Below are 19,518 nucleotides of genomic sequence, written 5' to 3' on the forward strand. Positions count from 1 at the left end.
AATAGATTGGATAGTTTACCAGACCTTTCTAGCTAATAGACTGGGTAGTTTACCAGACCTTTACCTTTCTAGCTAATAGACGGGATAGTTTACCAGACCTTTCTAGATAATAGACTGGATAGTTTACCAGACCTTTCTAGATAATAGACTGGGTAGTTTACCAGACCTTTACCTTTCTAGATAATAGACTGGATAGTTTACCAGACCTTCTAGCTAATAGACTGGGTAGTTTACCAGACACCTTTCTAGCTAATAGACTGGGTAGTTTACCAGACCTTTATAATAGACTGGATAGTTTACCAGACCTTTCTAGATAATAGACTGGGTAGTTTACCAGACCTTTACCTTTCTAGATAATAGACTGGGTAGTTTACCAGACCTTTCTAGCTAATAGACTGGGTAGTTTACCAGACCTTTCTAGATAATAGACTGGATAGTTTACCAGACCTTTCTAGATAATAGACTGGATAGTTTACCAGACCTTTACTTTTCTAGATAATAGACTGGGTCGTTTACCAGACCTTTCTAGATAATAGACTGGGTAGTTTACCAGACCTTTACCTTTCTAGATAATAGACTGGGTAGTTTACCAGATCTTTCTAGCTAATAGACTGGATAGTTTACCAGACCTTTCTAGATAATAGACTGGGTAGTTTACCAGACCTTTACCTTTCTAGATCATAGACTGGGTAGTTTACCAGACCTTTCTAGCTAATAGACTGGGTAGTTTACCAGACCTTTCTAGAGAATAGACTGGATCGTTTACCAGACCTTTACCTTTCTAGATAATAGACTGGGTAGTTTACCAGACCTTTACCTTTCTAGATAATAGACTGGGTAGTTTACCAGACCTTTCTAGATAATAGACTGGATAGTTTACCAGACCTTTCTCGATAATAGACTGGATAGTTTACCAGACCTTTCTAGCTAATAGACTGGATAGTTTACCAGACCTTTACCTTTCTAGCTAATAGACTGGATAGTTTACCAGACCTTTACCTTTCTAGATAATAGACTGGGTAGTTTACCAGACCTTTCTAGATAATAGACTGGATAGTTTACCAGAACTTTACCTTTCTAGATAATAGACTGGATAGTTTACCAGACCTTTCTAGCTAATAGACTGGATAGTTTACCAGACCTTTACCTTTCTAGATAATAGACTGGGTAGTTTACCAGACCTTTACCTTTCTAGCTAATTTACTGGATAGTTTACCAGACCTTTACCTTTCTAGATAATAGACTGAATAGTTTACCAGACCTTTCTAGCTAATAGACTGGGTAGTTTACCAGACCTTTAATAGACTGAATAGTTTACCAGACCTTTCTAGATAATAGACTGGATAGTTTACCAGACCTTTACCTTTCTAGATAATAGACTGGGTAGTTTACCAGACCTTTACCTTTCTAGATAATAGACTGGGTAGTTTACCAGACCTTTGTAGATAATAGACTGGATAGTTTACCAGACCTTTCTAGATAATAGACTGGATAGTTTACCAGACCTTTCTAGATAATAGACTGGATAGTTTACCAGACCTTTCTAGATAATAGACTGGGTAGTTTACCAGACCTTTACCTTTCTAGATAATAGACTGGATAGTTTACCAGACCTTTCTAGCTAATAGACTGGGTAGTTTACCAGACCTTTACCTTTCTAGATAATAGACTGGGTAGTTTACCAGACCTTTCTAGCTAATAGACTGGGTAGTTTACCAGACCTTTCTAGATAATAGACTGGATAGTTTACCAGACCTTTCTAGATAATATACTGGATAGTTTACCAGACCTTTACCTTTCTAGATAATAGACTGGGTCGTTTACCAGACCTTTCTAGATAATAGACTGGGTAGTTTACCAGACCTTTACCTTTCTAGATAATAGACTGGGTAGTTTACCAGATCTTTCTAGCTAATAGACTGGATAGTTTACCAGACCTTTCTAGATAATAGACTGGGTAGTTTACCAGACCTTTACCTTTCTAGATCATGGACTGGGTAGTTTACCAGACCTTTCTAGCTAATAGACTGGGTAGTTTACCAGACCTTTCTAGATAATAGACTGGATAGTTTACCAGACCTTTCTAGAGAATAGACTGGGTCGTTTACCAGACCTTTACCTTTCTAGATAATAGACTGGGTAGTTTACCAGACCTTTACCTTTCTAGATAATAGACTGGGTAGTTTACCAGACCTTTCTAGATAATAGACTGGATAGTTTACCAGACCTTTCTCGATAATAGACTGGATAGTTTACCAGACCTTTCTAGATAATAGACTGGATAGTTTACCAGACCTTTACCTTTCTAGCTAATAGACTGGGTAGTTTACCAGACCTTACCTTTCTAGATAATAGACTGGGTAGCTTACCAGACCTTTCTAGATAATAGACTGGGTAGTTTACCAGACCTTTACCTTTCTAGATAATAGACTGGATAGTTTACCAGACCTTACCTTTCTAGATAATAGACTGGATAGTTTACCAGACCTTTCTAGATAATAGACTGGGTAGTTTACCAGACCTTTACCTTTCTAGATAATAGACTGGGTAGTTTACCAGACCTTTACCTTTCTAGATAATAGACTGGATAGTTTACCAGACCTTTCTAGATAATAGACTGGGTAGTTTACCAGACCTTTCTAGATAATAGACTGGATAGTTTACCAGACCTTTCTAGATAATAGACTGGATAGTTTACCAGAACTTTACCTTTCTAGATAATAGACTGGGTAGTTTACCAGACCTTTCTAGCTAATAGACTGGGTAGTTTACCAGACCTTTACCTTTCTAGCTAATAGACGGGATAGTTTACCAGACCTTTCTAGATAATAGACTGGATAGTTTACCAGACCTTTCTAGATAATAGACTGGGTAGTTTACCAGACCTTTACCTTTCTAGATAATAGACTTGATAGTTTACCAGACCTTCTAGCTAATAGACTGGGTAGTTTCCCAGACCTTTACCTTTCTAGCTAATAGACTGGATAGTTTACCAGACCTTTCTAGATAATAGACTGGATAGTTTACCAGACCTTTCTAGATAATAGACTGGGTAGTTTACCAGACCTTTACCTTTCTAGATAATAGACTGGGTAGTTTACCAGACCTTTACCTTTCTAGATAATAGACTGGGTAGTTTACCAGACCTTTGTAGATAATAGACTGGATAGTTTACCAGACCTTTCTAGATAATAGACTGGATAGTTTACCAGACCTCCCTTTCTAGATAATAGACTGGGTAGTTTACCAGACCCTTTCTAGATAATAGACTGGATAGTTTACCAGACTTTACCTTTCTAGATAAAAGACTGGGTAGTTTACCAGCTTTACCTTTCTAGATAATAGACTGGGTAGTTTACCAGACCTTTACCTTCCTAGATAACAGACTGGGTAGTTTACTAGACCTTTACATTTCTAGATAATAGACTGGATAGTTTACCAGACCTTTACCTTTCTAGATAATAGACTGGGTAGTTTACCAGACCTTTCTAGATAATAGACTGGATAGTTTACTAGACCTTTACCTTTCTAGATAATAGACTGGGTAGTTTACTAGACCTTTACCTTTCTAGATAATAGACTGGATAGTTTACCAGACCTTTACCTTTCTAGATAATAGACTGGATAGTTTACCAGACCTTTACCTTTCTAGATAATAGACTGGATAGTTTACCAGACCTTTCTAGATAACAGACTGGGTAGTTTACCAGACCTTTCCCTTTCTAGATAATAGACTGGGTAGTTTACCAGACCTTTCCCTTTCTAGATAATAGACTGGATAGTTTACCAGACCTTTCTAGATAACAGACTGGGTAGTTTACCAGACCTTTACCTTTCTAGATAATAGACTGGGTAGTTTACCAGACCTTTACCTTTCTAGATAATAGACTGGATAGTTTACCAGACCTTTACCTTCCTAGATAACAGACTGGGTAGTTTACTAGACCTTTACATTTCTAGATAATAGACTGGCTAGTTTACCAGATCTTTACCTTTGTAGATTATAGACTGGCTAGTTTACCAGACCTTTCTAGATAATAGACTGGATAGTTTACCAGTCTATTATCAGTTTATCCATTTTAATATGTTGATTACTTCTCCTTGCCATTATCATTCACCTGACGATAAGACAAGACATTTGGGGGGAAAAAAACATGTTTTGGTAACATGTTCAGGGCCCCTGGGTCGCCGGTTTGCCTGGCCGTGGGTCCCTGGAGAAGGAAAGGTTGCATTAATGTACATTTATACGTTATGTAGGCTACTGTCAGAGCTCCGTGACTGGAGTACGGAAGGTGTTATCATCCCAGCAGCCCTAGTGGAGGTTGCCTAGGCAACAGCCGACTGAAGATTGGGTTGCTGTGGTGATGCTGGTCTTAGTCTATTATTAAACAGTCATGGTCTGTTAAGAGGAGATCACCAACGAGGATAGTCGGAGGGATAGAGGAACCGTTGTGTGAGCGTGTGTGTGAGAGTGTGTTTGTGTGTGTGTGTGTGTGTACGAGAGGAAGGTGTGTGTGTGTGTGCGTGTGTGCGTGTGCGTGCGTGCGTGCGTGCGTGCGTGTACGAGAGGAAGGTGTGTGTGTGTGTGTGAACGAGAGGAAGGTGTGTGTGACAGAAGTATATTGTGTGCATCATGAGTTGTCCAGGAGTGTTGTGAGTTAATCGTTTGTTCTCTTCCTAACCCTAACTGTCCTGTCTTTTTCAGAAAGAGAATGACCATCCAGGACAGTCTGCTTCATCCCTGGATCAAGGTCTGTCTAACACACTGTTAAAATAATTTTATATCTTAATGATGATAATCAATACGCCTTGACTAATTCCCAAGGTTTGTAAGACAATGGGTTAAATAATTAGGCAAGGACTCAGCTTTCTGCAAAAGGTTCATTCGGCTTTATTCAGAGAACGTTCTGAGGTCAAGATAACAAAACGGTCATTATATAGTTTATTCCTTACTTACGCACATGCATTTACACACAAACTGTTGGTGAACTGCATCTCCCCTTTGACTTCCCACACTGTTTATCACTATCCTGCTCTGCTTGTTCCTTTCCCTCAAGGTTAGGAACCCCTTGACGTTTCTACTCCCTTTACCATCTGGCCCCTGCCCTCTTGGGCCCACTAAATACACACACACATTTCTCTCCCCCTCCAGCCTCTACTAGACTTTCTGGGACTAATCGATCATTACATTGATTATTCATTAACCATGCTACATGACTTATAATTCATAATGGTTTATTGATTCATTTACCTTTATTAGATAATTCTCTTCACACACACACACACACACACACACGATAAGTTATTTCTTTATTCACCTTATACAGGGAATGAGTGTTCATTCACTTCATAAAATCCTACTTGAAAATAAAGGGTAGCAGAATAATACACAATATGATCAATATAAAAAGGTATTGATAAGTGGATGTAATCTATTGATGTGATTAGTCATATATGTTCCTGTTTGTCCAATCAGCCAAAAGACTCCCAGCAGGCTCTCAGCAGGAAGGAGTCTGCTGTCAACATGGAGAAGTTTAAGAAGTTTGCTGCTCGGAGGAAATGGAAGGTACATTTATCTCTCTCTCCCTCCGTCTGTCTCTTTATCACTCTCCTATCTCTCTAGCTCTTCTATCTCTCCTATCTGTCTCTCCCTCTCTCTCTCCCTCTCTCTCTCTCTATCTCTTCTATCTATATCTCTCTCTCCCTGTTTTTCTCTCTCTCTCTGTCTCTCTCCTTCTCTCTGTCTGTCTCTGTGTGTCTCTCTCTCCCTCTCTATCTCTTCTATCTCTCTCTCTGTCTCTCTCTCTCTCTGTCTCTCTCTCCCTCTCTCTCTCTGTCTCTCTCTCTCTCTCTCTCTCTCTCTCTGTCCAGTCACATTGTCCATCGTATTGAGATGAGTCTGGTTATGATTCAACATAATTCAGACACAAAGCTCTAAGAGCCTGAAAACCGTCAAACAAAGCTTATCTGTTTAGCTTAGTCACTCTAGTGTTGTTTAGTGAGCTGGGGGCGTGGCGTAGTGAGCTCTGGGGGTGTGGCGTAGTGAGCTCTGGGGGTGTGGCGTAGTGAGCTCTGGGGGCGGCGAGTGAGCTCTGGGGCGTGGCGTAGTGAGCTCTGGGGGCGTGGCGTAGTGAGCTCTGGGGGCGTGGCGTAGTGAGCTGTGGGGGCGTGGCGTGGTGAGCTGTGGGGGCGTGGCGTGGTGAGCTGTGGGGGCGGGGCGTGGTGAGCTGTGGGGGCGGGGCGTGGTGAGCTGTGGGGGCGGGGCGTGGTGAGCTCTGGGGGCGTAGTGAGCCCTGGGGGCGTGGCGTAGTGAGCCCTGGGGGCGTGGCGTAGTGAGCCCTGGGGGCGTGGTGAGCTCTGGGGGCGTGGCGTGCTCTGGGGGCGTGGCGTAGTGAGCTCTGGGGCGTGGTGTAGTGAGCTCACTGCACTACATAACATTCTCTTCTCTCCTCCATCCTAATATTCTGTCTCTCTTCTTCTCTCCTGTCTTCCAGCAATCGGTGCGCCTCATCTCGTTGTGTAACCGTCTCTCTCGCTCCTTCCTGTCTAGAAGCAACATCAGTGTGGCTCGCAGTGATGACACGCTGGTAAGAACAACCCCTGTCCTAGACACACACACACACACACACACACACACACACACACATTCATATACATACACATAATCACACACACATTCATATACATACACACACACACATTCATATACATACACATAATCACACACACATTCATATACATACACAAAATCACACACACCGGTAAGATCTGTGAGACAACTCTATTCCACCCTGTTCCCTAAGTGGTGGTGCCCTACGTTCAGTCAGATCCTTATGAAGTACCATGTAAAACTGTTCCCTAAGTGGTGGTGCCCTACGTTCAGTCAGATCCTTATGAAGTACCATGTAAAACTGTTCCCTAAGTGGTGGTGCCCTACGTTCAGTCAGATCCTTATGAAGTACCATGTAAAACTGTTCCCTAAGTGGTGGTGCCCTACGTTCAGTCAGGTCCTTATGAAGTACCATGTAAAACTGTTCCCTAAGTGGTGGTGCCCTACGTTCAGTCAGGTCCTTATGAAGTACCATGTAAAACTGTTCCCTAAGTGGTGGTGCCCTACGTTCAGTCAGGTCCTTATGAAGTACCATGTAAAACTGTTCCCTAAGTGGTGGTGCCCTACGTTCAGTCAGGTCCTTATGAAGTACCATGTAAAACTGTTCCCTAAGTGGTGGTGCCCTACGTTCAGTCAGGTCCTTATGAAGTACCATGTAAAACTGTTCCCTAAGTGGTGGTGCCCTACATTCAGTCAGATCCTGTCTGGGTAGGATGGAGGGTAGTTTATGGGTAGGATGGAGGGCAGAGTCTGGGTAGGATGGAGGGCAGTGTCTGGGTAGGGTGGAGGGCAGTGTCTGGGTAGGGTGGAGGGCAGTGTCTGGGTAGGATGGAGGGCAGTGTCTGGGTAGGATGGAGGGTAGTTTATGGGTAGGATGGAGGGTAGTTTCTGGGCAGGGTGGAGGGTAGTGTCTGGGTAGGGTGGAGGGTAGTGTCTGGGTAGGGTGGAGGGTAGTGTCTCGGTAGGGTGGAGGGTAGTGTCTGGGTAGGACGGAGGGTAGTGTCTGGGTAGGACGGGGGGCTAGTGTCTGGGTAGGACGGGGGGCTAGTGTCTGGGTAGGACGGGAGGGTAGTGTCTGGGTAGGGTGGAGGGTAGTGTCTGGGTAGGGTGGAGGGTAGTGTCTGGGTAGGATGGAGGGTAGTGTCTGGGTAGGATGGAGGGTCGTGTCTGGGTAGGATGGAGGGTCGTGTCTGGGTAGGATGGAGGGTCGTGTCTGGGTAGGATGGAGGGTCGTGTCTGGGTAGGGTGGAGGGTCGTGTCTGGGTAGGATGGAGGGTCAAATCAAATTTATTTATATAGCCCTTCTTACATCAGCTGATATCTCAAAGTGCTGTACAGAAACCCAGCCTAAAACCCCAAACAGCAAGCAATGCAGGTGTAGAAGCACGGTGGCTAGGAAAAACTCCCTAGAAAGACCAAAACCTAGGAAGAAACCTAGAGAGGAACCAAGCTATGAGGGGTGGCCAGTCCTCTTCTGGCTGTGCCGGGTGGGGATTATAACAGCTCATGGCCTAGATGTTCAAATGTTCATAAATGACCAGCATTGTCAAATAATAATAATCATAGTAGTTGTTGAGGGTGCAACAAGTCAGTAACACAAGAGTAAGTGTCAGTTGGCTTTTTCATAGCCGATCTTTGAGAGTATCTCTACCGCTCCTGCTGTCTCTAGAGAGTTGAAAACAGCAGGTCTGGGACAGGTAGCACGTCCGGTGAACAGGTCAGGGTTCCATAGCTGCAGGCAGAACAGTTGGAACTGGAGCAGCAGCACGGCCAGGTGAACTGGGGACAGCAAGGAGTCATCAAGCCAGGTAGTCCTGAGGCATGGTCCTAGGGCTCAGGTCCTCCGAGAGAGAGAAAGAAAGAAAGGGAAAGAGAGAATTAGAGAGAGCATATTTAAATTCACACAGGACACCGGAAGAGACAAGAGAAATACTCCAGATGTGACAGACTGACCCTAGCCCCCCGACACATAAACTACTGCATCGTGTCTGGGTAGGTTGGGGGGTCGTGTCTGGGTAGGATATGGGGGTCGTGTCTGGGTAGGATGGGGGGTCGTGACAGTGTAGGATGGAGGTTCGTGTCTGGGTAGGATGGATAAGGATAGCATAGCCCCTACACAAACTATTGCAGACAGGAGGTGTCAAGAGACACTGTGGTCGCGTCCGACGATACCCCCTGACAGGGCCAACCAGTCGGGATATAACCCCACCCACTGCCAATGCACAGCCCCCACACCACTAGAGGGAAATCTTCAAGCCACCAACTTACCACCCTGAGTAAAGGCAGAGTATAGCCCACGAATATCTCCCCAATGGCACAAGCCCGAGGCAGAGAATCCCAGTGGAGAGAGGGGAACTGGCCAGGCAGAGACAGCAAGGGCGGTTTGTCGCTCCAGTGCCTTTCCGTTCACCTTCACACTCCTGGGCCAGACTACACTCAATCATAGGACCTACTGAAGAGATGAGTCTTCAGTAAAGACTTAAAGGTTGAGACCGAGTCTGCATCTCTCACATGGATAAGCAGACCATTCCATAAAAATGTAGCTCTATAGGAGAAAGCCCTGCCTCCAGCTGTTTGCTTAGAAATTTTAGGGACAATAAGGAGGCCTACGTCTTGTGACCGTAGCGTACGTGTAGGTATGTACGGCAGGACCAAATCGGAGAGATAGGTAGGAGCAAGCCCATGTAATGCTTTGTAGGTTAGCAGTAAAACCTTAATCAGCCCTTGCCTTAAAAGGAAGCCAGTGTAGAGAGGCAAGCACTGGAGTAATACGATCCAATTTTTTGGTTCTAGTCAAGATTCTAGCAGCCGTGTTTAGCACTAACTGAAGTTTATTTAGTGCTTTATCCGGGTAGCCGGAAAGTAGAGCATTGCAGTAGTCTAACCTAGAAGTGACAAAAGCATGGATACATTTTTCTGCGTCATTTTTGGACAGAAAGTTTCAGACTTTTTCAATGTTACGTAGATGGGGAAAAAGCTGTCATTGAAACAGTCTTGACATGTTCGTCAAAAGAGAGATCAGGGTCCAGAGTAATTGCCGAGGTCCTTCAGTTTTATTTGAGACGACTGTACAACCATCAAGATTAATTGTCAGATCCAATAGCAGATCTCTTTGTTTCTTGGGACCTAGAACTAGCATCTCTGTTTTGTCCGAGTTTAAAAGTAAAACATTTGCCGTCATCCACTTCCTTGTGTCTGAAACACAGGCTTCCAGGGAGGGACATTTTGGGGTTTCACCACCACCGTTTCATCAAAATGTACAACTGTGTATCGTCCGCATAGCAGTGAAATTTAACATTATGTTTCCGAATGACATCACCAAGAGGTAAAATATATAGTATTTTTTGTTGTTGTATTTGTTATGATCCCCATTAGCTGCTGCCAAAGTGAAAACAATAGTGGTCCTAAAACGGAACCTTGAGGAACACCGAATTTTACAGTTGATTTGTCAGAGGACAACCCATCCACAGAGACAAACTGATGCAGATAAGATCTAAACCAGGCCAGAACTTGTCCATGTTGACCAATTTGGCTTTCCACTCTCTCCAAAAGAATATGGTGATCAATGGTATCAAAAGCAGCACTAAGATCTAGGAGCACGAGGACAGATGCAGAGCCTCGGTCTGACGTCATTAAAAGGTCATTTACCACCTTCACAAGTGTAGTCTCAGTGCTATGATGGGGTCTAAAACCAGACTGAAGCATTTCGTATACATTGTTTGTCTTCAGGAAGGCAGTGAGTTGCTTTTAACAGCTTCTTTTTTTTTATTGAGCGGAATGGGAGATTCGATACAGGCCGATTTTAGTTTTTTATATTTTCTGGGTCAAGGTTTGGCTTTTTCAGGAGAGGCTTTATTACTGCCACTTTTAGTGAGTTTGGTACACATCCGGTGGATAGGGAGACATTTATTATGTTTAACATAGGAGGGCCAAGCACAGGAAGCAGCTCTTTCAGTAGTTTAGTTGGACTAGGGTCCAGTTTGCAGCTTGACGGTTTAGAGACCATGTGTCAAGAGAAATAACATTAAAACACTTGAGTGTCTCCCTTGATCCTAGGTCCTGGCAGTGTTGTGCAGACTCAGGACAACTGAGCTTTGGAGGAATACGCAGATTTAAAGAGTAGTCTGTAATTTGCTTTCTAATGATCATGATCTTATCATCATAGGTCATGAATTTATCACTGCTGAAGTGAAAGCTATCCTCTCTTGACGAATGCTGCTTTTTAGTTAGCTTTGCAACAGTATCAAAAATACGTTTTAGGATTGTTCTTATTCTCCTCAATTAAGTTGGAAAAATAGGATGATTGAGCAGCAGTGAGGGCTCTTCGATACTGCACGGTACTGTCTTTCCAAGCTAGTCGGAAGACTTCCAGTTTGGTGTGGCGCCATTTCAATTTTCTGGAAGCTTGCTTCGGAGCTCAGGTATTTTCTATATACCAGGGAGATAGTTTATTATGACAAATGTTTTTAGTTTTTAGGGGTGCGACTGCATCTAGGGTATTACGCAAGGTTAAATTGAGTTCCTCAGTTCGGTGGTTAACCGATTTTTGTACTCTGACATACTTGGGTAGGTGGAGGGAGTCTGGAAGGGCATCTAGGAATCTTTTAAGTCTAATACTGCGGGTAATGGAGTCGCCAATGACATGTTTTTCAATTTGACAGCGCTAATGGTGGGAAGCTTCGGTGTCTCAGACCCCGTAACGGGCTGAGGAAAGACCAGAGGAGGCTCGGCCTCTGACTCCGACTCGCTTAATGGGGAGAACCGGTTGAAAGTTTCTGTCGGCTGAATGAGCGACACCGGTTGAGCATTCCTACAGCGTTTCCCTCCAGAAGCCATGAGAACGTTGTCCGGCTGCGGGGACCGTGTGAGGGGATTTATACTAACGTTACTATCTGTACTTACTGGTGGCACAGACGCTGTTTCATCCTTTCCTAAACTTAAATTACCCTTGCCTAACGATTGCATCTGAAGCCGTAAGGCGATCGTTCTCCTGTATATTATAAATACAACGACTGCATGTTAATGTTACGTCTGGTGGAGGTCGTGTAGAACCATGTCCAGATAAAGCGTCCGGGATGAAAAAAGGTGATGAAGGGGAAAAAAATATATATATAAAACAATAATTAAAAAGTAAAAACCGTGAAGTTGGCAGGTAGCAAAGTAACGTTAGCAACAAACCGCAGAGCAGCACGTAAACCAAGTCCACAAGACCGGAAATGATGTCAAAACGCATATTTACTAACACCCCCCCTCTCTGTCTGTCCCTCCCCACCCCCCTCTCTGTCTGTCCCTCCCCACCCCCCTCTCTGTCTGTCCCTCCCCACCCCCCTCTCTGTTACCTGAGCCTGTGTGATGACACCATACACCTGATGGAAACAAAATAACCCCTGTGGTGTGTCAATAGGATGAGGAAGACTCCTTTGTGATGAAGGCTATAATCCATGCGATAAACGACAACAACGTACCTGGCCTGCAGCACCTTCTGACTTCACTGACCAGCTATGACCTTAACCAGCCCAACAAGGTGAGAACACAGCTCTGTGTGTGTGTGTGTGTGTGTGTGTGTGTGTGTGTGTGTGTGTGTGTGTGTGTGTGTGTGTGTGTGTGTGTGTGTGTGTGTGTGTGTGTGTGTGTGTGTGTGTGTGTGTCTTCTCTGGGCTGCTCAGAACACCTTGTTAAGGAACCAGTCTCTACTATAATACTAACCCTGTCTTCTCTGGGCTGCTCAGAACACCTTGTTAAGGAATTAGTCTCTACTATAATACCAACCCTGTCTTCTCTGGGCTGCTCAGAACACCTTGTTAAGGAATCAGTCTCTTCTATCATACTAACCCTGTCTTCTCTGGGCTGCTCAGAACACCTTGTTAAGGAATCAGTCTCTACTATCATACCAACCCTGTCTTCTCTGGGCTGCTCAGAACACCTTGTTAAGGAATCAGTCTCTACTATCATACCAACCCTGTCTTCTCTGGGCTGCTCAGAACACCTTGTTAGGAATCAGTCTCTACTATCATACTAACCCTGTCTTCTCTGGGCTGCTCAGAACACCTTGTTAAGGAATCAGTCTCTACTATCATACTAACCCTGTCTTCTCTGGGCTGCTCAGAACACCTTGTTAAGGAATCAGTCTCTACTATCATACTAACCCTGTCTTCTCTGGGCTGCTCAGAACACCTTGTTAAGGAATCAGTCTCTACTTCTCTGGGCTGCTCAGAACACCTTGTTCAGGAATCAGTCTCTACTATCATAATAACCCTGTCTTCTCTGGGCCGCTCAGAACACCTTGTTAAGGAATCAGTCTCTACTATCATACTAACCCTGTCTTCTATGGGCGCTCGAGAACACCTTTGCTAAGGAACAGTCTCTACTATAATACTATGGAGACCTCTGTCATCTCTATGCTGCTGGCTAAGAACAGTCACTTGTTAAAGGAGGATCAGTCTCTACTATCACTACTAACCCTGTCTTATCTGGGGCTGCTCAGAACACCTCTGTTAAGGTAATCAGTCACTAGATTCTAAGCTGGAGTGCTCAGAACACCTTGTTCAGGAATACAGTCACTACTATAATAAATAGGACCCTGTCTTCATCTGCTGGCTAATGACAGAACACCTTGATTAAGGAACTCAGCTCTCTACTGTCTACTAACCCAGTCCTTCTAGAAGGACCTCTGATCGTCCCTCCATTCTACTGGCTAATGTACAGTCACTAGATAATAAGATGGAGGACCTCTGATCGTCCCTCCATTCTACTGGCTAATGTACAGTCACTAGATAATAAGATGGAGGACCTCTGATCGTCCCTCCATTCTACTGGCTAATGTACAGTCACTAGATAATAAGATGGAGGACCTCTGATCATCCCTCCATTCTACTGGCTAATGTACAGTCACTAGATAATAAGATGGAGGACCTCTGATCGTCCCTCCATTCTACTGGCTAATGTACAGTCACTAGATAATAAGATGGAGGACCTCTGATCGTCCCTCCATTCTACTGGCTAATGTACAGTCACTAGATAATAAGATGCAGGACCTCTGATCGTCCCTCCATTCTACTGGCTAATGTACAGTCACTAGATAATAAGATGGAGGACCTCTGATCGTCCCTCCATTCTACTGGCTAATGTACAGTCACTAGATAATAAGATGGAGGACCTCTGATCGTCCCTCCATTCTACTGGCTAATGTACAGTCACTAGATAATAAGATGGAGGACCTCTGATCGTCCCTCCATTCTACTGGCTAATGTACAGTCACTAGATAATAAGATGGAGGACCTCTGATCGTCCCTCCATTCTACTGGCTAATGTACAGTCACTAGATAATAAGATGGAGGACCTCTGATCGTCCCTCCATTCTACTGGCTAATGTACAGTCACTAGATAATAAGATGGAGGACCTCTGATCGTCCCTCCATTCTACTGGCTAATGTACAGTCACTAGATAATAAGATGGAGGACCTCTGATCGTCCCTCCATTCTACTGGCTAATGTACAGTCACTTGATAATTGAAGACTTCTAATCACGGATTTATTACCAACTGGACTGTCAAAACGGCAATATTCTTTCCTTTTCAAAAACATGGCTCTCAGACAAGATTCCCCCCACAGCTATCCAATTGGATGGATTCTCCATTCACCGGGCGGTTGAGTCGGGGAAATCGAGGGGGGAGGGGTTTGCATGTTAATCAACTCCAACTGGTGTGCTAATTCCAATGCGGTGGAAGTGTTAATCCACTGTTCACCCGTCTTGGAAAACCTGATGGTCAAATGCCGACCCTTCTACCTCCCGAGGGAGTTTTCAGCTGTTATAGTGACTGCTGTACACATTCCACCTCAGGACAAGTAAAATAACAAGCTGGCCTTAACGAACTGTACAAGGCTATAAACAAGCAGGAAAACCTTCACCCAGAGGCTGCCTTTCTGGTTGCCGGCGATTTAAATTCGACGTCACTAAGACATGTGATGCCCAACTTCCACTAGGGGTGATAAAGTCCTAGACCACTGCTATTCTACCCACACGCCCGCATACAAGGCCCTCCCTCATTCGCCATTTGGCAAATCAGATCATGATGCCGTACTCTTGCTTCCTGTTTACAAGCAGAAATACCCACGATTCGCTCTGTTGAGAAATGGTCACCAGTTAGAGGTTATGCTACAGGACTGCTTTGCTAGTGCTGATTGGAATGTTTCGAGATCCACCGATAACACTGATGAACTAACCACCTCCGTCACCGGCTTCATTAGAACATGCATCGGTGACGTTGTCCCCACGGTGACGTTGTCCCCACGGTGTCGTTGTGCCATGGTGACGTTGTGCCCACGGTGACGTTGTGCCCACGGTGACGTTGTGCCCACGGTGACGTTGTCCCCACGGTGACGTTGTCCCCACCGTGTTTCCCCAATCAAAAGCCCTGGATTAACACTGAGGTTGGTGCTAAACTAAAGAACAGGGCTACCACACACAGAACTATTATAGACAACCCCTGATGCTACGGCCCGAAGACAGCCGGCCCTGATGCTACGGCCCGAAGACAGCCGGCCCTGATGCTACGGCCCGAAGACAGCCGGCCCTGATGCTACGGCCCGAAGACAGCCGGCCCTGATGCTACGGCCCGAAGACAGCCGGCCCTGATGCTACGGCCCGAAGACAGCCGGCCCTGATGCTACGGCCCGAAGACAGCCGGCCCTGATGCTACGGCCGGAGACAGCCGGCCCTGATGCTACGGCCCGAAGACAGCCGGCCCTGATGCTACGGCCCGAAGACAGCCGGCCCTGATGCTACGGCCCGAAGACAGCCGGCCCTGATGCTACGGCCCGAAGACAGCCGGCCCTGATGCTACGGCCCGAAGACAGCCGGCCCTGATGCTACGGCCCGAAGACAGCCGGCCCTGATGCTACGGCCGGAGACAGCCGGCCCTGATGCTACGGCCCGAAGACAGGAAGAAGTACAAGAAGGCCGGCTATGACCTGCACAGAGTCATCAAACGAGCAAAAGGGCAATGTAGGAATAATGTGGAATCATATTACACAGGCACCGACGCTCAGTCCATTACGGATTACAAAGGAAGACCCAACCGTGATCAGCCCAACGATGCCACTCTACCAGTAATTTTCAACCTCTCCTTGTCCCAGTCCCAGGGAGGGAGGGAGGGGAGACGCATAGAGGAGGGAGAGAGAGAGGAACTGAAACTACTGCTGTATTGTACACCACTTCAACTACCGCTGAGCTTAGAGGGACGGCCCGCTTGGCAATTACTAACACCCCCCTCTCTCTCTGTCTGTCCCTCCTCACACCCCCTCTCTGTCTGTCCCTCCCCACCCCCCTCTCTGTCTGTCCCTCCTCACCACCCTCTCTGTCTGTCCCTCCCCCACCCCCCTCTCTGTCGGTCCCTCCCCACCCCCCCCTCTCTGTCTGTCCCTCCCCACCCCCCTCTCTGTCTGTCCCTCCCTCTCACCCCCCCTCTCTGTCTGTCCCTCCCTCCTCACCCCCCTCTCTGTCTGTCCCTCCCCACCCCCCTCTCTGTCTGTCCCTCCCTCCTCACCCCCCCTCTCTGTCTGTCCCTCCCTCCTCACCCCCCCTCTCTGTCTGTCCCTCCCTCCTCACCCCCCTCTTCTGTCCCTCCTCCTCACCCCCCCTCTCTGTCTGTCCCTCTCCTCACCCCCCCTCTCTGTCTGTACTTCCCCACCCCCCTCTCTGTCTGTCCCTCCCCACCCCCCTCTCTGTCTGTCCCTCCCCACCCCCCTCTCTGTCTGTCCCTCCCCACCCCCTCTACTGTCTGTCCCTCCCCACCCCCCTCTCTGTATGTATTTACTAACACTGTGTAAATTATCATAAAATAATTAAAGTTAATGGAATTTCCTCTACCATGCTTTCCTCTCTGTGTGTGTGTGTGTGTGTGTGTGTGTGTGTGTGTGTGTGTGTGTGTAGAACGGGACTCCCCCCCTCCTGATTGCAGCAGGCTGTGGGAACATTCAGATCATTAATGTGCTGATGGAGAAAGGAGCTGAGATACAGGCCCACGACAAGGTACACACACACTACCACGACAAGGTACACACACACTACCACGACAAGGTACACACACACTACCACGACAAGGTACACACACTACCACGACAAGGTACACACACTACCACGACAAGGTACACACACTACCACGACAAGGTACACACACTACCACGACAAGGTACACACACTCCCACGACAAGGCACACACACTACCACGACAAGGCACACACACTACCACGACAAGGCACACACACTCCCACGACAAGATACACACACTCCCACGACAAGATACACACACTCCCACGACAAGATACACACACTCCCACGACAAGGGACACACACTACCACGACAAGATACACACACTCCCACGACAAGGTACACACACTACCACGACAAGGTACACACACTACCACGACAAGGTACACACACTCCCACGACAAGGTACACACACTCTCACGACAAGGAGCTGAGATACAGGCCCACGACAAGGTACACACACTCTCACGACAAGGAGCTGAGATACAGGCCCACGACAAGGTACACACACTCCCACGACAAGGTACACACACTACCACGACAAGGCACACACACTACCACGACAAGGCACACACACTACCACGACAAGGTACACACACTCCCACGACAAGGCACATACACTACCACGACAGATTTTTTATGAAATATCTACATAGGCGTACAGAGGCCCATTATCAGCAACCATCACTCCTGTTTAAAAGGCTAATTGATCATTAGAAAACCCTTTTGCAATTATGTTAGCACAGCTGAAAACTGTTGTTCTGATTAAAGAAGCAATACAACTGGCCTTCTTTAGACCAGTTGAGTATCTGGAGCATCAGCATTTATGAGTTTGATTACAGGCTCAACTTCTTAAATCAGGACAACAGTTTTCAGCTGTGCTAACATAATTGCAAAAGGGTTTTCTAATGATCAATTAGCCTTTTAAAGTGATAAACTTGGATTAGCTAACACAACGTGCCATAGGAACACAGGAGTGATGGTTGCTGATAATGGGCCTCTGTACGCCCATGTAGATATTTCATAAAAAATCTGCCGTTTCCACCTGCAATAGTCATTTACAACATTAATGTCTACACTGTATTTCTGATCAATTTGATGTTATTTTAATGGACCAAAAATTTGTTTTTCTTTCAAAAACAAGGATATTTCTAAGCGACCCCAAACTTTTGAACGGTGGTGTAGATATTATCAAATGTCCGTAGAAATTCAACATGTTTTTCATTTTTGGGTTCCTTTGATTAAATGTGATGGAGTGTTTTGAGAGGTGGAGAATATTTGAAGGCTAGTTGTTAAACCAGCCATCTAGCTGGATGGGATGAGGTGGGATGAGGGGTGATGAGGGGAGATGGGATGAGATGGGATGAGGGGTGATGAGGGGTGATGAGGTGGGATGAGGTGGGATGAGATGGGGTGATGAGGGGTGATGAGGGGGGATGAGGTGTGATGAGATGGGATGAGGTGGGATGAGGGGTGATGAGGTGGGATGAGGGGGGATGAGATGGAATGAGGTGTGATGAGATGGAATGAGGTGTGATGAGGGGTGATGAGATGGGATGAGGTGGGATGAGGGGTGTTGAGGTGGGATGAGGGGTGTTGAGGTGGGATGAGGGGTGTTGAGATGGGATGAGGGCTGATGAGATGAGAGATGAGGTGGGATGAGAGGGGGGATATGAGGGGGATGAGATGGGATGAGGGGGGATGAGGAGTGGGATGAGATGGGATGAGGGGTGATGAGGTGGGATGAGGGGTGATGAGATGGGATAAGGGGTGGTGAGGGGTGATAAGGTGGGATGAGGGGTGATGAGATGGGATGAGGGTTGATGAGGGGTGATGAGATGGGATGAAGGGGGATGGGATGAGGGGGGATGAGGGGTGATGAGATGGGATGAGGGGTGATGGGATGAGGGGTGATAGGTGGGATGAGGGGTGATGAGGTGGGATGAGGGTGTGATGAGATGGGATGAGGTGGGATGAGAGGGTGATGAGGGGTGATGAGATGGGATGAGGGGTGATATGAGGTGGGATGAGGGGTGATGAGGGGTGATGAGATGGGATGAGGTGGGATGAGGGGTGTTGAGGTGGGATGAGGGGTGTTGAGATGGGATGAGGGGTGATGAGATGGGATGAGGGGTGATGAGGTGGGATGAGAGGGGGGATGAGGGGTGATGAGATGGGATGAGGGTTGATGAGGGGTGATGAGATGGGATGAGGGGGGATGGGATGAGGGGGGGATGAGGTGGGATGAGGGAGTGGTGAGGGGTGATGGGATGAGGGGTGATGAGGTGGGATGAGGGGGGATGAGGGGTGATGAGATGGGATGAGGGGTGGTGAGGGGTGATGAGATGGGATGAGGGGTGATGAGATGGGATGAGGGGTAATGAGGGGGGATGAGGGGTGATGAGATGGGATGAGGGGTGATATGAGGTGGGATGAGGGGTGATGAGGGGTGATGAGATGGGATGAGGGGTGATATGAGGTGGGATGAGGGGTGATGAGGGGTGATGAGATGGGATGAGGTGGGATGAGGGGTGTTGAGGTGGGATGAGGGGTGTTGAGATGGGATGAGGGGTGTTGAGATGGGATGAGGGGTGATGAGATGGGATGAGGGGTGATGAGGTGGGATATGAGGGGGGATATGAGGGGTGAGATGGGATGAGGGGTGATGAGATTGGATGAGGGGGGTGATGAGATGGGATGAGGGGTGATGAGGTGGGATGAGGGGTGATGAGATGGGATAAGGGGTGATGAGGGGTGATGAGATGGGATGAGGGTTGATGAGGGGTGATGAGATGGGATGAGGGGGGAGAGTGGGATGAGGGGGGATGAGGTGGGATGAGGGGTGATGAGATGGGATGA

The 19,518-nt window shown here is 46.7% G+C and overlaps 1 protein-coding gene across 6 annotated transcripts in view; it reads left to right on the forward strand.

The window, feature by feature from the left end:
• Positions 1-19,518, forward strand: part of dapk1 (death-associated protein kinase 1) — a 169,185-nt gene that overhangs the window by 93,885 nt on the left and 55,782 nt on the right. For all 6 annotated transcript variants that reach the window (XM_045695457.1, XM_045695458.1, XM_045695459.1 and 3 more), the window contains 5 exons: positions 4,706-4,751; positions 5,477-5,566; positions 6,495-6,587; positions 12,015-12,134; positions 16,542-16,640. In XM_045695457.1, coding sequence (XP_045551413.1) covers positions 4,706-4,751; positions 5,477-5,566; positions 6,495-6,587; positions 12,015-12,134; positions 16,542-16,640 — 448 coding nt within the window. The remainder of the gene's footprint in view (positions 1-4,705; positions 4,752-5,476; positions 5,567-6,494; positions 6,588-12,014; positions 12,135-16,541; positions 16,641-19,518) is intronic.

This window comes from Salmo salar, chromosome ssa15 (assembly GCF_905237065.1).
Source record: "Salmo salar chromosome ssa15, Ssal_v3.1, whole genome shotgun sequence".
Lineage (NCBI taxonomy): Eukaryota > Metazoa > Chordata > Actinopteri > Salmoniformes > Salmonidae > Salmo > Salmo salar.